General features: G+C 41.7%; 1 protein-coding gene across 24 annotated transcripts in view; it reads right to left on the minus strand.

Annotated features, from left to right (window-relative positions):
- The window catches only part of LOC110488241 (A-kinase anchor protein 9), a 124,850-nt gene that overhangs the window by 93,677 nt on the left and 14,429 nt on the right, over positions 1-16,744 (minus strand). For 22 of the 24 annotated variants that reach the window (XM_090227995.1, XM_090227982.1, XM_090227993.1 and 19 more), the window contains exons 2-6: positions 10,232-10,504; positions 6,855-6,899; positions 6,202-6,261; positions 5,110-5,259; positions 4,033-4,188 (exon numbers count right to left, since the gene is read on the minus strand). In XM_090227995.1, the coding sequence (XP_090084121.1) occupies positions 4,033-4,188; positions 5,110-5,259; positions 6,202-6,261; positions 6,855-6,899; positions 10,232-10,504 (684 nt within the window). The remainder of the gene's footprint in view (positions 1-4,032; positions 4,189-5,109; positions 5,260-6,201; positions 6,262-6,854; positions 6,900-10,231; positions 10,505-16,744) is intronic. The other 2 variants (XM_090227996.1, XM_090227976.1) reach the window with 1 other exon arrangement.

The following is a 16,744-nucleotide window of genomic DNA, read 5'->3' on the forward strand; positions in this document are numbered from 1 at the left end:
AAAAACAAATGATAGTGGGACTAAGCACAAACCAGATGGGATGGCGTATCGCTGCAGAATGCTGTGGTAGCCATGCTGGTTAAGTGTGCCTTGAATTCGAAATAAATCACTGACAGTGTCACCAGCAAAGCAACCCCACACCATCACAACACCTCCGTGCATCACGGTGGGAACCATACATGCGGAGATCCGTTCACCTACTTTTTATCTCACAAAGACACGGGTTGGAACCAAAAATCCCAAATTTGGACTCAGACCAAAAGGACAGATTTCCACCGGTCTAATGTCCATTGCTCGTGTTTCTTGGCCCAAGCAAGTATCTTCTTATTGGTGTCCTTTAGTAGTGGTTTCTTTGCAGTAATTTCGCCATGATGGCCTGATTCACGCAGTTTCCTCTGAACAGTTGGTGTTGATGTGTCTGTTACTTGAACTCTGTGAAGCACTTATTTGGGCTGCAATCTGAGGTACAGTTAACACTCATGAACGTATCCTCTGCAGCAGAGATAACTCTGAGTCTCCCTGTCCTGTGGCGGTCCTCACGAGAGCCAGTTTCATCATAGCGTTTGATGGTTTTTGCTTCCTGCAAGCACTTGAAGAATCTTTCAAAGTTCCGGAAATTGTCCGCATTGTCTGACCTTCATGTCTTAAAGTAACGATGTACTGTCATTTCTCTTTGCTTATTTGAGCTGTTCTTGCCATAATATGGACTTGGTTTTTTACCAAATAGGGCTATCTTCTGTACACCACCCCTGCATTGTCACAACCCAACTGATTGGCTCAAACGCATTAAGTCAAGAAAATCCACAAATTAACTTTTAACAAGGCACACCTGTTAATTTAAATGCATTCCAGGTGACTAACTCATGAAGCTGGTTGAGAGAATGTCAAGAGTATGCAAAGCTATCATCAAGGCAAAGGGTGGCGAAACGATATATTTAGATTTGTTTAACACTTTTTTGGCAATGTAGAAATGAGTAAAATATTGAAAAACCCTGGAATGAGTAGGTGTGTCCAAACTATGGACTGGTACTGTACATATGCCTAGTTTCCTGAAACGGGTCACATGTCGCAAGTCCCGACTTCACAGGTGAGCAATTTTAACTTCTTTTTTTTTATCAAAATGCATTTTTGTGGTGGAAATGCCATCTGGAACATGTGAACTTTCATGTGCCTTAATTACAAACCTGTATGAAAACTGTAAATACGAATAAAATTGTTAAATTACGAGCCTTGTTGGTTAAACCACAGAAACAGACAGCAACCTTCCCACTAATGAATGGGCTGGATAATGAGTGGGCTGGACAAGCCGAGGAGAGAGGATTGGTTTGCCATATAGAATGCTTCCGTCTATTTGAGCTGGTCAGCCTGATGGTAATCCTGTCAAACGCTGCTTTTTAAAAAAAAAAGTATTGTGTAGTGGAGCTGCATAAGTGTTTCTCTCCACTTTCTGGAGGACCGAGTTTCGAATTCAGTAAAATTAGATTTATGATAGCTAAAAGAGATGTTGTACTAATGTTAGCTGGCTGGCTCCCTAGCTAAAGTTATGTGTACTATTCGTATCCCAGAACCATTTGCTTTGCTAGTTAGAGCCCAATGTTGGCTAGCTAGCATTGAATCTGGTTGGTTAGCTCCCAGCAGATTCATGCAGGGTAGTAATGACATGATTTGGCACTGTGTTCATTGTTGTTTAACTAGCTAACATTAGCTGGCTGGCGCGTTAGCTAACGTTACGTGATATGTGTGATCTTACACGTCGTTTACCTAGCTAGGTTCCTGTTAACCTAGCTAGCTAGCGAGCTAGATACATGTCTTAAGCTAAAGTGTACAACACCCGTTGAATATGGCCGGTGTCAGTAAACTTCAGCAAAAAAGCCAAATTAAATTGTTGCCAGCAGAGCTCGTTAAACTGTTGTCATGTTATCCAGGAGTTAAACAAATCATCGGCCAGAGCATCAAGTGCGTGCTCTGAACGCACCGAGAGCAAAACGAGATGGGTGGGGCAAAAGCTTAAGACAGTGTGAACGATGCTGAATGGGAGTAGACAAAGAGCTCTTCACTAGATACCAAAACATTCAAAGGTAATTTTCTCAAAAGTGAGTTTATCATCAACTTTCAAAGCAGAATTACTTTGGAGTACTTAGAGTACAATAGGCTGAGAGAGGCTGGACTGAGGGCTTGTAGGCCTGTTGAAAGAAAGGTCCTCACCAGACTTCACCGGCAACAACGCTGCCTATGGGCACAAACCCACCGTCGCTGGACCATACAGGACTGGCAAAAAGTGCTCTTTTTGTGCTCGAGTCACAGTTTTGTCTCACCAGGGCTGATTGTCAAATTCGCTTATATCATCGAAGGAATGAGCATTACACCGAGGCCTGTACTCGAGTGAGATCTTTTTGAAGGTGGAGGGTTCGTCATGGTTTGGGGCGGTGTGTCACAGCATCATCGAACTGCGCTTGTTGTCATTGCAGGCAATCTCAATGCTGTGCATTGCAGGCAATCTCAACGCTCATCTCAGCCTGACATGACATCACCCCCCCCCTTTGTTCAGGAACACATTATTCCATATATGTTAGTCACATGTCTGTAGAACTTGTTCAGATTATGCCTCAATTGTTGAATCTTATGTTCATACAAATATTTATACATGTTAAGTTGACAGTTTCTTTTTTTGCTGAGTTTACATACATATATATATACACACACACACACACACACACTACCATTCAAAAGTTTGGGGTCACTTAGAAATGTCCTTGTTTTTTAAAGAAAAGCACATTTTTTGTCCATTAAAGTAACGTCAAATTTATCAGAAATACAGTGTAGACATTGTTAATGTTGTAAATGACTATCGTAGCTGGAAACAGCAGATTTTTTATGGACTACCTACGTACAGATGCCCATTATCAACAACCATCACTCGTGTGTTCCAATGGCACGTTGTGTTCGCTAATCCAAGTTTATCATTTTAAAAGGCTAATTGATCATTAGAAAACAGTGTTTAGTTTGAGAAACAGACGCCTCAAGTCCTCAAATGGCAGCTTCATTAAATAGTACCTGCAAAACACTAGTCTCACCATCAACAGTGAAGAGGCGACTCCGAGATGCTGGCCATCTAGGCAGAGTTGCAAAGAAAAGCCATATATCAGACTGGTCAATAAAAATAAAATGTTAAGATTGGCAAAATAACACTGACACTGGACAGAGAAACTCTGCCTAGAAGGCCAGCATCCCAGAGTCGCATCTTCACTGTTGACGTTGAGACTGGTGTTTTGCGGGTACCATTTAATGAAGCTGACAGTTGACGACTTGAGCCATCGGTTTCTCAAACTGTACTTGTCCTCTTGCTCAGTTGTACACCAGGGCCTCCCACTCCTATTTCTATTCTGGTTAGGGCCAGTTTGTGCTGTTCTGGGAAGGGAGTATTACACAGCGTTTTATGAGATCTTCAGTTTCTTGGCAATTTCTCGCATGGAATAGCCTTCATTCTCAGAACAAGAATAGACTGACAAGTTTCAGAAGAAAGTGCTTTGTTTCTGGACATTTTGAGCCTGTAATCGAACCCACAAATGCTGATGTCCAGATACTCAACTAGTCTAAAGGCCAATTTTATTGCTTCGTTAATCAGGACAACAGTTTTCAGTTGTGCTAACATCATTGCAAAAGGGTTTTCTAATGATCAATTTGCCTTTTAAAATGATAAACTTCGATTAGCTAATAACGTGCCATTGGAACACAGGAGTGGTTGCTGACAATGGGCCCTGGTACGCCTATGTAGATATTCCATTTTAAAACAATTCTGCCGTTTCCAGCTACAATAGTCATTTACAACAATAACGTCTACACTGTATTTCTGATCAATTTGATGTTATTTTAAACGGACAAAAAAATGAGCTTTTCTTTAAAAAACAAGGACATTTCTAAGTGACCCCAAACTTTTGAACGGTAGTGTTTTCTTCTTGTATTATAGACTAGGGTGGGATAATATGATATAGTGTAATGTGGTGGTGTATAGATTAGACAAGGATGTCTTACCTGCTGGAACTGAATGTGCAGTTTCTGGCTCTGCTCAGTCATCTCCAAGAACTCCCTCATGACCTCGTCCTTCTCTTTGCGAGACTGCTGCAGATTGGCTGTGAGTTGGGTGATGATGCCATCTCGCTGCTTTAAGGCAGCCTTGAAGTCCTGCAGCTGGAGGAGAAAAAGAAGTGCAGTGTGTATACCTTGCATAATAAACATCAGTGATTCACAAGTCACACTTTAGTATGACAAAGAAAACAGTACACTGGCTTGACTTGATAAAGACAAAATGTGGTCTCAAAAACAGAAGTAGCTAGTTGTGTTATTTAAGGGTAGAGGTGATTTATTTTATTTTACCTTTAATTAACTAGGCAAGACAGTTAAGAACAAATTCTTATTTTCAATGACGGCCTAGGAACAGTGGGTTAACTGCCAGTTCAGGGGCAGAACGACAGATTTGTACCTTGTCAGCTCGGGGATTTGAACTTGCAACGCTCTAACCACTAGGCTACCCATGCTCCCCATTTAAAGGAGTATGTATGGTAATACAACCACCAATCAATGTTTTTAAACCAAACAAGAAAAGGGATGCATTCCATTGAAAAGGGAAATACCAAGAATAGTTTATATGTACTTGTTCCGTGTGTTTGACAATTCACTTGATCTTCACAGAAATCTCATATATTTAAGTTGTAATCTGAATATCAGTATATACATGCTTAGAAATAGGTTCCTTGACAGATAAGAATGAAAATAAGTAGGCCTAAACTACAAAACTATACAAATTATTGAAATAGAGAACCACAGAAGTGAAAAAAGGAAATATTAATCATAACTTTTAACAGTGACTCCTGCTGGGTAGCAAAATTATTATCAATATGAGAGCTGCACCCTCAAATGAAGGTCAGCCCCTTAGTGTGGGCTCAGCAAGGCCAACCCCTTATGCAATCTGGTTGATGAATTAAGACTCATAAACACACACTACAACAAATGTTAATGTTTCATGAACAGTTGCAGATGACAGGTGAAGCAGGTTATCTACTACTTTCTAACTACCAATCTTAATTCCTTCATACACAGAGCGCATATTACCTGTTGTACCCCCTCTGAGCCGAAAGCCACTCTAAATTCCTCCAGCTCTCGGCTCAGCTCCTCTACCGCCAGAGTCTTGGCAGCCAGCTCTTCCTCCATGACCTGTACACTTCCACCCCTCGCCTCCTGCTGAACAGAGCCCACTTCCTCCTGTTGTGGGGGGGGGGGAGAAGTGGCTAGATTAGCAATTACCTAACATCCAAAACTGACACAGAATGGAGGGGGAAATGGTAGCTAGCTTAGCATTTAGCTAACCTACAAAACCACCACTGAAGCCATTAGTTAGCATCCAAGGCCATCACAGTACTGAGGGGAATGGTAGAAATTAACTAGCCAACATCCAAAACCGCCAAAGACCTGGCAGCCATTAAAGAGCACGGTGCTGATAATGGTGCCCTCTTTCGCTTTACCTCTGTACTTCACTACTCTTCGCTTAATCCGTCACACTCTCTGCATTTTTCTACCTCGCTCTCTCTTCTTTTCCTCCTCAGAAGGATTTTACTTCTTTACTCTCAAGCAGAAACAGTCAATCACTGCATTTGTTGTCACTCACTCTGTCCCCTCCTTCTCCCTTTTCTCTCTCCCTCCATCCCTCCCTCTTCCTGCCTGCAAATGGCAGGATTACCCGTGTGCCTTGGCAAATGAACAGCTCTTGCATCCCTGTCCAACGCCCTCTTCTCTAGCCACTTCACCATTCCATCCTCCAATCCCTCTTTCTACTTCTCTTCCTCCCTCTGTTTTCCTCTTTCTGGTCTGACTTCCAGAGTAATTTACACATCTGGAATGTCAAGCAGACCCCATTCCATACTCCCCATCTCTGCTGTTAAAATGGGGTGTAAAAGTTAAAGTATGACGGCAGCAGCCCACGGACAATGCTGCACTGTAGTTCCTGGCCTTGAATCAAAATCACTTCACAAGCGCACACTGAGGATTCCAGCAGTAGAGAATAAAAAGCAACTTGGTTAGTGAGTTAGTCGGAGGACAATCTCAGGGTTAGGAGGTCAGAATGCAGTGTGGAGACAGAGCAAAAGTGTTACAGTAAAAAAAAAAAAAAGACAGTAGCTGGTTGCCTATTTAATTGTTGTACTGTACCCAGATAAACTCCTTGTAAGTCTCCATTGGGTTCTCGGTCATCTCAAGGCAGCCATTCACCTGTTAATTCACAATACTGTTTGGTAAAGCAGGGAGATTTCATGGTTCAGCTTCCCACTGTTCACTGGTGTACAGAGCACAGAGTGAAGGATATAATTCAATTTAGAATTTTGGTTCTGTCGTCCATGTCAGGCTTTAAAGTAATGACTGTCGCCTTCTCCAAACCGTTAAACTCGGTGTCACAGGCAAAGCTTTTAATGGCGGCTCTGTAGAAGAGGGGAGGGGGTGAGGTGCGACGGGACTACTTTGACTTGTCAAGTTCAGATAAATGCCAGACGGGGACTTGGGGAGCTGAGTGTCTGGCAACAAGCTAGCCAAGTCACATTGCCTGTTCCAAAAGGCAACCTGGGAAAAGGCAGGCCTGTCCAAGGACCTAAGCCCCAAACCGTAACACTAATCCTAGCAAAGGACCTTATTAACAGATCTAAGATCAGCTTACCCTCTGTCAAATCTGAACCTTAACCACTAGGGGAAATAGTTTAAGGTGCGATAACAAGACATTTTGCAATTTGGGTGAACTATCCCTTCAAGTACAGTGTATTAACTCCATTTAAAAGTGTTCTCTGGTGTAAACTACGACGAAGTTAACTCACCTCGGAGGAGTAGTCTTCGGCTGTGGTGGACACTTCACTATCTGGCTGAAATAGGAAACAAGAAGAGGATTCATCAGACCCTGCATGGGGAGGACCATAATAGGCCCCATAATAGTCACCAGTACAAGTGGCCCACACAAACAAGCAGAGGGAATGGGGCCTCCCGAGAGGTGCAGCGGTCTAAATGCTAGAGGCGTCACTACAGATCCGGGTTCGATCCGGGCAGTGTCGCAGCCAGCCGTGACCGGGAGACCCACGAGGTGGCTCACAATTGGCCCAGCATCGTACGGGTCAGGGGAGGGTTTAGACAGCCGGGATGTCCTTGTCCCATCGCACTCTTGCCTACTTTTATAAGACAGCTCCTTTTCAATGGAATAATGGCCATGATCATTAGAGCCTATTCTAGAGGGGCTAATTTCACTTGACCAAGATTAAAAGTTGGAACACCATGGTGCAAGACGAGGAGAAATTAAATGAGAGCTTTTATTGTCCGAGTTTATGGAGCATTAGGCCAATAGTTCCTGTGGCGGACCGGGCGCATGCACGCTGACACGGTCACCAATTGGACGGTGTTTCCTCGGACACATTGGTGCTGCTGGCTTCCGGGTTAAGCGAGCGGTGTGTCAAAAAGCAGTGCGGCTTGGCAGGGTGTGTTTCTCCTGAGTCCCTACGGAAGTTGAAGCGATGGGACAAGACTAACTACCAATTGGATATCATGAAATTCGGGAGAAAAAGGGGCAAAAAATGAATACATTTTTAAATATAATTTTAAAAACAAGCATAGGGAAAAACAAAGCTTCAAAGTTAAAACTGATGGACCACAACATGAGTATGCAGTTTTAGCTAAAACAAGCCCATCCTAGGTCAATATTGAGTGTACAGTTAGAATTCTGCTGTTCATGATATGACAAGGCTATTGTCCTCTCATTTCCGATTAGCCTTTGTGCCGCCAGTTCTGGTCAGTTTCGGGAGAAGAATGGGTTAATTATGGCGATGCCAAATGCTGTCAACCCGTTTGACCTACATTCATTGGGGCATTTTGGAAGCATGGGGTGCCACATTCAATAACCGGGTGCAACCTACTTTTATAAGACAGCTTCTTTTCAATGGAATTATGGTTAGCTCTCGCACAGATCTCTGTGAACCAGTCTGCCTATACAAGTGGCTTGGAGGGGAACACTTTGAAGCTGGTGTTTCCACAGCAACCCCTCTCTGCAAGGGAAGTTGTATGGCTACTTAGAACGTCTCAGTGTTCATTCAATGGTGCGCCCAGGGCCAATTACACCCTTTGTCTTGGAAATGAAAACCCATTGTTTGGAGAAGAAACAGACTAAAAACAAAATGGTTTTAACTAAATGTTTGACCCATTTATCAGTCTCATTATTACAAATATGGATTCAGATAAGTCTGAACTCAAAGGCATGAGTCTAAACTCATGAGCATCTTGGACCTACGAAAATGTTATCATTAATGACAGAAGTGGAAATTCATGACAAACAGGTGCTGCTCAAAATGTCTGCATGCCTATAGAAATACAGTAGGAGAAAGTGCTGAGCAATACATCAAGAATACCGACCACCAAAAGAAAAGACAGGAAGCAGCCACTCTATTCAATCACCTCCGGGTCCATTTTGTGCTGCAAGGCCACAAAGCTCTCCAACCAAAGAATGAGGAGGCTTAAACAGTTTAAAGGCAATTCTGTTGCCACGGCAACCCATCATTTCCTAGTCACATTCGGGTGGTAAGGAGAGAAGAAATACTGTGTGGTTTTCAGCAAAAGAGGGAATGAAAACTATTAATGCGGTTCGTGACACAAGTAGTACAAAGGAACAGAAGGGAGGGAGAAAAGAGAGGAGTTTGCATTGTTCAGTGTAGGTGCAGAGTTGGGGGTGGCATGGTGCATACAGTCTGGTTGATGCTTGTGAATGTGCTCAAGGTTGTGAGGGGCTTGCCGACTGTCTGTGAAACAGAAATTATTTCACATTGATGATGTATCGGCGAGCTATATTAAAAATGACAGGATAAGACGGTCATTTGAACGAGGGAGAGAATCATTGAGCAACCTTGCAATTAAGCTTTATAGAGAAATGTCTGAAGAGATTGGAAAAGAAGTATGAACAACATTTTCACCAAATCCTTACTTATCTTTTTGGTTATTATTTTGCTCATTATCTAACCAAAGTTGAAAGAATACTCCAACCCAACCCTCTAGCACAATAACAATATTCACATAAATAAAAGAAATGCAGTTTGCCAGCTGTAACTCAGGTGTTAAATTCAGCAAATCAAGAGGTAACACAGCACTAACAAGGACACTTATTGGCTGCTCCACTGTTCATCCCTTTAACCCAGAGTTTCCCAAACTTGGTCCTAGGGACCCCACGGGGTGCAAGTTTTGTTTTTTGCCCTAGCACTACACAGCTGATTCAAATAATCAACCTTTGATCATTTGAATCAGCTGTGTAGTGTTAGGGCAAAAATCAAAAGGGTCACCGCTTAGGGCCCTGAGGAAAGAGTTTGGGAAACGCTGCTTCAATATTGCGCCTTTGAAAATCGGCACTCACAAAAGTCGCTCATAGCAACGCATAGGTTGATTCTAGAGACTGTTATCTAAGACTTGAGACACTGCTCATTCTGCTCGAACGGATTCAGACGATGTCTTTTATGCAACAAAATGTGAATCCCTTATCAGGCAGTGAATATGCGTGATTACCAAAACCTTTTTATGTCATGTTTGGACAGCATTTTATTATCCAATGTTCTATTCAACATTTCACATGTACATCTTAGTCATTTAGCAGATACTCTTTCCAGAGAAACTTACAGTAGTGAGTGCATAAATTATCATACTTTTTCAAGCCAAGCAATTAAAATGTGCATCTTAAAAACTGTTCCAATGCTTTAGAAGTAAAGAGCACATTTAGTGTTAATTCATATTTGTGATTCAAGTTACCATGATCTTTCCCTTGAGGATCAGTATGGACAATACAGGAAGCCACATAAATATAGGCTACTACTGCTTACAATGTATCCCTACACACATTAGGCTACTTCAACATAGCATCAGCAAAAAAAGAACCTAGAACTAAAATACATGATCCATCTAATCTAGGTCTTGATGAGTGGTTGATTAGCTCAATCAATTCACCCTTGTGATATATTCAGCGCAGAAGACCAATATCATTTTAATAAACTGTAATTTCAGGGCCAGGAGAGGTAGCAGTTCTCATCCCTTTTCACACTACTGAGCCAAGCCAGTTTCTTCTATAGTCTTTTCAACGTAGACTCTCCAAATCAAGCAAGGCTGCACGCTAGGAGAAGCTCAATTCAAATGGTAAATCAATGGTTAGGGATGGTAGAGAAGTTTTTGGCCTTACCTCTATGGTGTACGTCTGGTCGTGTTTGACCGTCTCACCACTGTGCAGGGTCCTGGCGAAGGTAAACTCTGTGGTAGGGGGGTCCACTTCCCCTCTTCTTCTTCCTACCCCCCCCCCATTCCCCTCCCCCACTGACTGATCTAACTCCTGCTCGGCCTCCCCTCTCCCCGGTCCATCCCCACCCGGGTTGTCGTCTGTTTCTCTCCTCTTTTTCTTCTTCTGCTTCTTCTTCTGTCTGTCGGCATGAGCTTTCCTCTGCCGGTACTCAGCCAACTGGGGTCACACAGGGAGAGGAAAAGCAGACAACAGGCAAGGCAGGGTCAGTGAGGTTAAATACAGAGATTACAGTGTGTCTGCACTGATTAAAAAGCAGTCCAACAAATTTAGCCAAATTCTAGGTTTATTAAGGCTAGAGGCTATGCTACACTGAACACTGACTATACTACATCTATAGGCTAAATGCTACACTTTACATTCCTTTAAAAAAGCAACCGCAATCAACGTCAAATTATCTTTGATGATTAGTTCAATTAGCCTTTTCTGATAGATGAGGCCTACCCAAGAATCAACTACCTTAGTTGGTGTTTCAAATTCAAAAATGTTCTGGGGAAAAAAAATCTACAAGAGAAGAAATACCTACAGTAGTGCTACATAGCTTGGTAAAGCTCATGTGAAACATTGCATGCGTCCCGGCGCTAGCAACCTCGGATGCAAATGTGAATCCTTACCGTACATAGGCCCCTAATGACCAACAGTTAGCTTCCTGTTGTGGCTACCCCTAATCTTTTAAATACCCGCTAAATGGATTACATTTTTTAAACTCCCTATATGTCAAACATCTAATGACTTAAACGCATTGGTAATTTGGTATATGGATAAACTGCTGTTTTCACCACCCCTTAAAGCTTTCGCCGTTTACAATTGTCCCCCCTCCCCTAAATATTAGTGTGCAAAGTGATGTCTTTAGTAAGAAATGGAAGATAAACTGTTTGATAGGAAAGGAGGATTACATCTGGATTCATGTAAATCTCCAAGATGGCCAAATGCCACTTAAGCAAATGGCGGTTTTGGAATTAGCGAAAGTCTAAAAGTCGCCCAAAATCCATCCTAATCTACCACGGCGCTCCCTTCATCGAGTTTCAGACTTTCATTTCCATATCCCTTGAGGGGGCAGGCTTTCTTTGAAACAAACGTAGATCGAGGGTGTGTGAACAATCCCAGGTTAATCTGGAGTGGCACTTGGACAAATCTGATGCTTTTAAGAGTGTATCTATCTACTAGAAGCTAGGATCACCTGACCTCCTCTGCTTTTCACAAGCTCTAACAGAGCACAGAGACGTGGAGAGAAAATGTAGGCTGCTAGTATATTGAGATGCATCATGCCAGGCCTGCTGAATTGAGGGGTATCAACAGATTAATTGCTCTTATGTTTTAGTTCATGAGAAAAACATTAATTTCCATGTAATATGCCAATGTCTAATTTTACAATATGTAAACACAGATAGACTATACACAAATTAGCTCGGAGCATGTACACACACACGCATACACAAACTACCTTCACACAAACTACATACACAAACTACCTTGGTGTGCAGTCTGCACCCACAAACAGACATTTAATTTCCCTCAGTGCATAAACAGCAGGGGTTCTGTACAGTTAATTGCCACAAGGGAACGCTGGCACTAATTACATGGATTGGACAGTAAAAGCCCTGATATCCATTATGGATAAGGGGCTGGTGACAGCCACTGAGTGGGGTGAAGTGAGTGAGCGTTAATGCAAGAGTCAGTGAACTGAATGGCCGGCTATGGGAGCTGGCTGACAGCAGGGGAGCTCAAACAGCTGGCCCTTATGGGCAACAGGTGTGAGAATGTATTTAAAAAAAGGACACATTTCCAGTAGGAGGGTATCATACTAGAGCTCAATGCAGCTGAACCTAGTGCATGCAGCTCTACAGTTGGCAGGGGTCTGCAACATGTGTGTGACCCAGGGGCCATTTTTTGGCTCGCCTGCTTTTATGTGGCCCCCCAAATTGTGATCCCATTTTGACAGGTTAAGTTCATAATAACCCAGTTAAAGTAGACATTTGAATGCATTTTGGCCATTACAGAGTAGGAGGCCAAGTCTCGAATAAGGTTTTTCAGTCAATCATACTGAACAAAAATATAAAACGCAACATGTAAAGTGTTGGTTTCATGTTTCATGAGCTGAAATAAAAGATTGCAGAAAAAAAAGCTTATTTCTGTCAAATTATGTTAACAAATTTGCAGTGGTAGACAGTACCTTAAGTAAAAATACTTTAAAAAGTACTACTTAAGTAGTTTATTGGGGTATATGTACTTTGGTATTTATACATTTTACTACATTCCTAAAGAAAATAATGTACTTTTCACTCCATACATTTCCCTGACACACAAAAGTACTTGTTACACTTTGAATGCTGAGTTGGACAGGAAAATGGTCCAATTCATGCACTTATCAAGAGAACATCCCTGGTCGTCCCTACTGCCTCTGATCTGACACTACCGGTCAAAAGTTTTAGAATACCTACTCATTCAAGGGTTTTTCATTATTTTTTACTATTTTCTACATTGTAGAATAATAGTGAAGACATCAAAACTATGAAATAACACATATTGAATCATGTAGTAACCAAAACACGTGTTAAACAAATCTAAATATATTTTATATTTGAGATTCTTCAAATAGCCACACTTCGCCTTGATGACAGTTATGCACACTCTTTGCATTCTCTCAACCAGCTTCATGAGTTAGTCACCTGGAATGCATTTCAATTAACATGTATGCCTTGTGAAAAGTTAATTTGTGGAATTTCTTTCCATCTTAATGCAGTTGAGCCAATCAGTTGTGTTGTGACAAGGTAGAGGTGGTATTCAGAAGATGGTCTTTTACCAAATAGGGTAAGTCCATATTATAGCAAGAACATCTCAAATAAGCAAAGAGAAACGACAGCACATCATTACTTTTATTAAGACATGAAGATGAAAAATTTCAAGAATTTTGAACGTTTCTTTAAGTGCAGTCTCAAAAACCATCAAGCACTATGATGAAACTGGCTCACATGAGGACCGCCACAGGAATGGAAGACCTAGAGTTACCTCCGCTGCAGAGGATAAGTTAATTGGAGTTACCAGCCCAAATAAATGCTTCACAGAGTTCAAGTAACAGGCGCATCAACTGTTCAGAGGAGAATCAGGCCTTCATGGTCAAATTGCTGTAAAGAAACCACTACTAAAGGACACCAATAATAAGAAGACTTGCTTGGGCCAAGAAACATTAGCAATGGACATTAGACCAGTGGAAATTTGTCCTTTGGTCTGGAGACCAAATTGGAGAATTTTGGTTCCGACCGCCATGTCTTTGTGAGATGAGGTGTGGGTGAACAGATCATCTCCGCATGTGTATTTCCCACTGTAAAGCATGGTGGTGTTATGGTGTGGGGGTGCTTTGCTGGTGACACTGACTGTTACTTTTGACCACCCCTTTGTTCAGGGACACATTATTCCATTTCTGTTAGTCGCAGGTCTGTGAAACTTGTTCAGTTTATGTCTCAGTTGTTGAATCTTGTTATGTTCATACAAATATTTACACATCTTAAGTTCTGAAAATAAACGCAGTTGATATTGAGAGGATGTTTCTTTTTTTGCTGAGTTTATGTTCAGTCTCGCCAAAAAGCTTGTCCATTTCATGTAGGCAAATATCCACAACACCTCTTATTTCCTTGATTTCTCCAACATGCCAATATTTAGAGTTTGCTTTTTTGGTTATAGGTCTACACTCCCCCCAAGGGGTGCTATAGACACACACATCAAAAGTGTAATTTATATTTTGTTTTTCCATTCTGTGAGATAAAATTGCAATTTTGCATGCAAAAATAACATCCCTAATGCTGGAATTGCCCAATATTAAAATCACAGTAGAACACTTGGTGGTACAGAGGTTGAAAAAGTAAGGGTAGACGTAACTAGGGATGAAACAGTTACCAGTTTCACGATAAACAATGGTCAAATTCCAGATGGTTAGCATTACCATTTCAAATTTTAGTTATCATTAAAACATTGGTTTGAAAAACCCACGGTAAATACTGTCCAGCATTTACCAAAGTTAGCAACAATCTGACGCAGGCAGAGCATGCAAAGTGGGTTTTGTTTTGTGTGAAAACATGCCGGAAGGCAGTGACGGCACTCGGGAGATTTGTCACCCAAATCTGAAATGCGGTCGTATTTTTGGTTTTACAAGAGTGCTGAGGGAAACGTAATCGAAGACGGCCACCCTTTCTACCGTACACGCAAAAAGAAAAGGAAATTGCTGCGAAAGGGGGCAACACTTCAAATCTCCAGTTATCTTCGTGACCATCACCTTTATAGCGAATGCTATAAACTTTATAGCGAATGCAAGGTAACTTTAAGCTCAATGCATTATGTGGGGACTTGGGAATAGGGGAAAATGTCGTGGTTTGTCTGTCTAACTTGCTAATAGCTTGTCAATAATGTAAAGTGAAGCCTTCAGCGTTCCCCACTCTTGTAAAAATACTACACGTTATTCTGCTGCTGTATGCGTCGTGTGTCTGCAGACTCTATATGCCCATTGCACACAATAACATGAGATGTAGTTTAGTCACCCAACCAACATATTTTGTTAATTTAAAATCCGGCAGTCGTCGATTTGGTTGTAAAAGTGTTCCAACAGGAGAAACACGATATACAATACTGCTGTATTTATGTCAATTGTTGGGCTCATTGCAATTACTATCACTGTCTTATTAATTCTTAAGACTCATTTGTATTTATGTAAATTGTGCATGGGGTCATTGCATATACTCAAATGCAACACAGAAGAGTGTGTGTGTGTGTGTGTGAATAATGATAATAATAATAATAATAATAATAAAACACAATAATAACAAACGCACAAGAGTTTTTTGAGAATATGCTGGAAGAGTGGGGGATCAACAAGAAAGCCCTAGTCTGCAAAACCACAGACAACGCAACAAACATGATCAAGGCTTTTGAAGAGTTCCCAGATCTGTGGCTTGGGCTCTTTGGCCATAATTTTAACCTGGCTATCTCAAATGCTCTGAAAATTCAGAGTTGACAGAGCAGTCAAGGCCTGCTGTCATCTGGTCCAAGGCTTCTCACAGGGCTGGAAAAGGAGAGAACTGCGAGAAAAGCAAGCTGCCCTCAACATGCCACAGAAAGCTCTGATCCATGATGTGGTAACCCGATGGGGATCTACACACAAGATGCTTGAGCGTTTCCTCAGCCAACAGCAGCCAGTCTAGACGTGTGACACTGGCTGGGGAAAGAGGAACATGGCATTTGATGCCCAAGGATGCCAACAAAGTGTCATGGAGCAACTGTGCCAGCTCCTTGAACCTCTGAGCAAGTTTACAGATACACTTGCCTCAGAGACACGAGTGACACTGTCAGCCATCAAGCCTGTCCTGGTACACATCATCCGTGACGTTCTGGTGGAAAATGATACAGAGCCATCCCTGACCAAGGAGATGAAAAGGGTAATGAGAGAATACCTTAACAACAGATACACAGAGAAGGCAAAGAGTCATGCACATGGCTTGTTTCATTGACCCCTGCTTCAAAATGAGCTTTTTAGATGAGCCTAAGCTGCAAAAGCTGACACTGACAGCTGTATCCAGGAGGCCTTGAAGCTGGCAGCTGCACAAGTCAGGGAAGAACCACAAAGCAGCATCGGAGGGGAAATGTCTGGCTAGGTTGGGGGCAATGCATCAGAGATGCCTCACCTTGCCAGGAAGCTTTTGTGCATCCGAGCAACCAGCGTGCCATCAGAGTGTTCAGTGTCAGCGGGCACATGGACTCCCATCACAGATCCCTACTTAAACCAGACAAAGTAAATATGCTAACATTTTTTACATTTCAATCTCAAGTGAACAAATATGAATCCATACAGAATGTTAGGCCAGCAGAACTGTATTTCTTTATGAAGGAGAGAACGGACATACAGTCAGTGCTGTTCATTTGATTCGTTTACATATTTTAATGTAAACACCTGCACATTGGAGTTGTTTACATATGGTTGTATTGTTCTTACATGCACATTGCTTTACTTACTTAAGGTTGTGTTCATTTAAACCTGCACTAGGGAAACTTTTACCTCTCATGGCCACACAGTGATAACACACAAGATTCCACTGAGTAGCTCTGGGCTTAAAAAATGTACTTTTTTCTTTAATGTTAAAGTTATTATTTTAATGTTTATGCACACAAAAAGTGCAGAGTGCTGATAATTGTATTTGTTGTTTTGTTGAAATGATTTCAGTGTGTGTGTATCAGTACTTTTTGAACATTTCCAGCACATTTTAACAATACTGCGATAATACTGATAACCGTGATAATTTTGGTCACTAAAATTGTGATATGAAATTTTCATACCGTTTTATCTCTAGACCTAACACTTTATACTTTTGGTTCATTCAGATTATATCTTCATAAATACACACTCAGTGTCAT

The sequence above is a fragment of the Oncorhynchus mykiss genome, chromosome 30, assembly GCF_057628025.1.
Source record: "Oncorhynchus mykiss isolate SJ-2025 chromosome 30, ASM5762802v1, whole genome shotgun sequence".
In the NCBI taxonomy this organism is placed as follows: domain Eukaryota; kingdom Metazoa; phylum Chordata; class Actinopteri; order Salmoniformes; family Salmonidae; genus Oncorhynchus; species Oncorhynchus mykiss.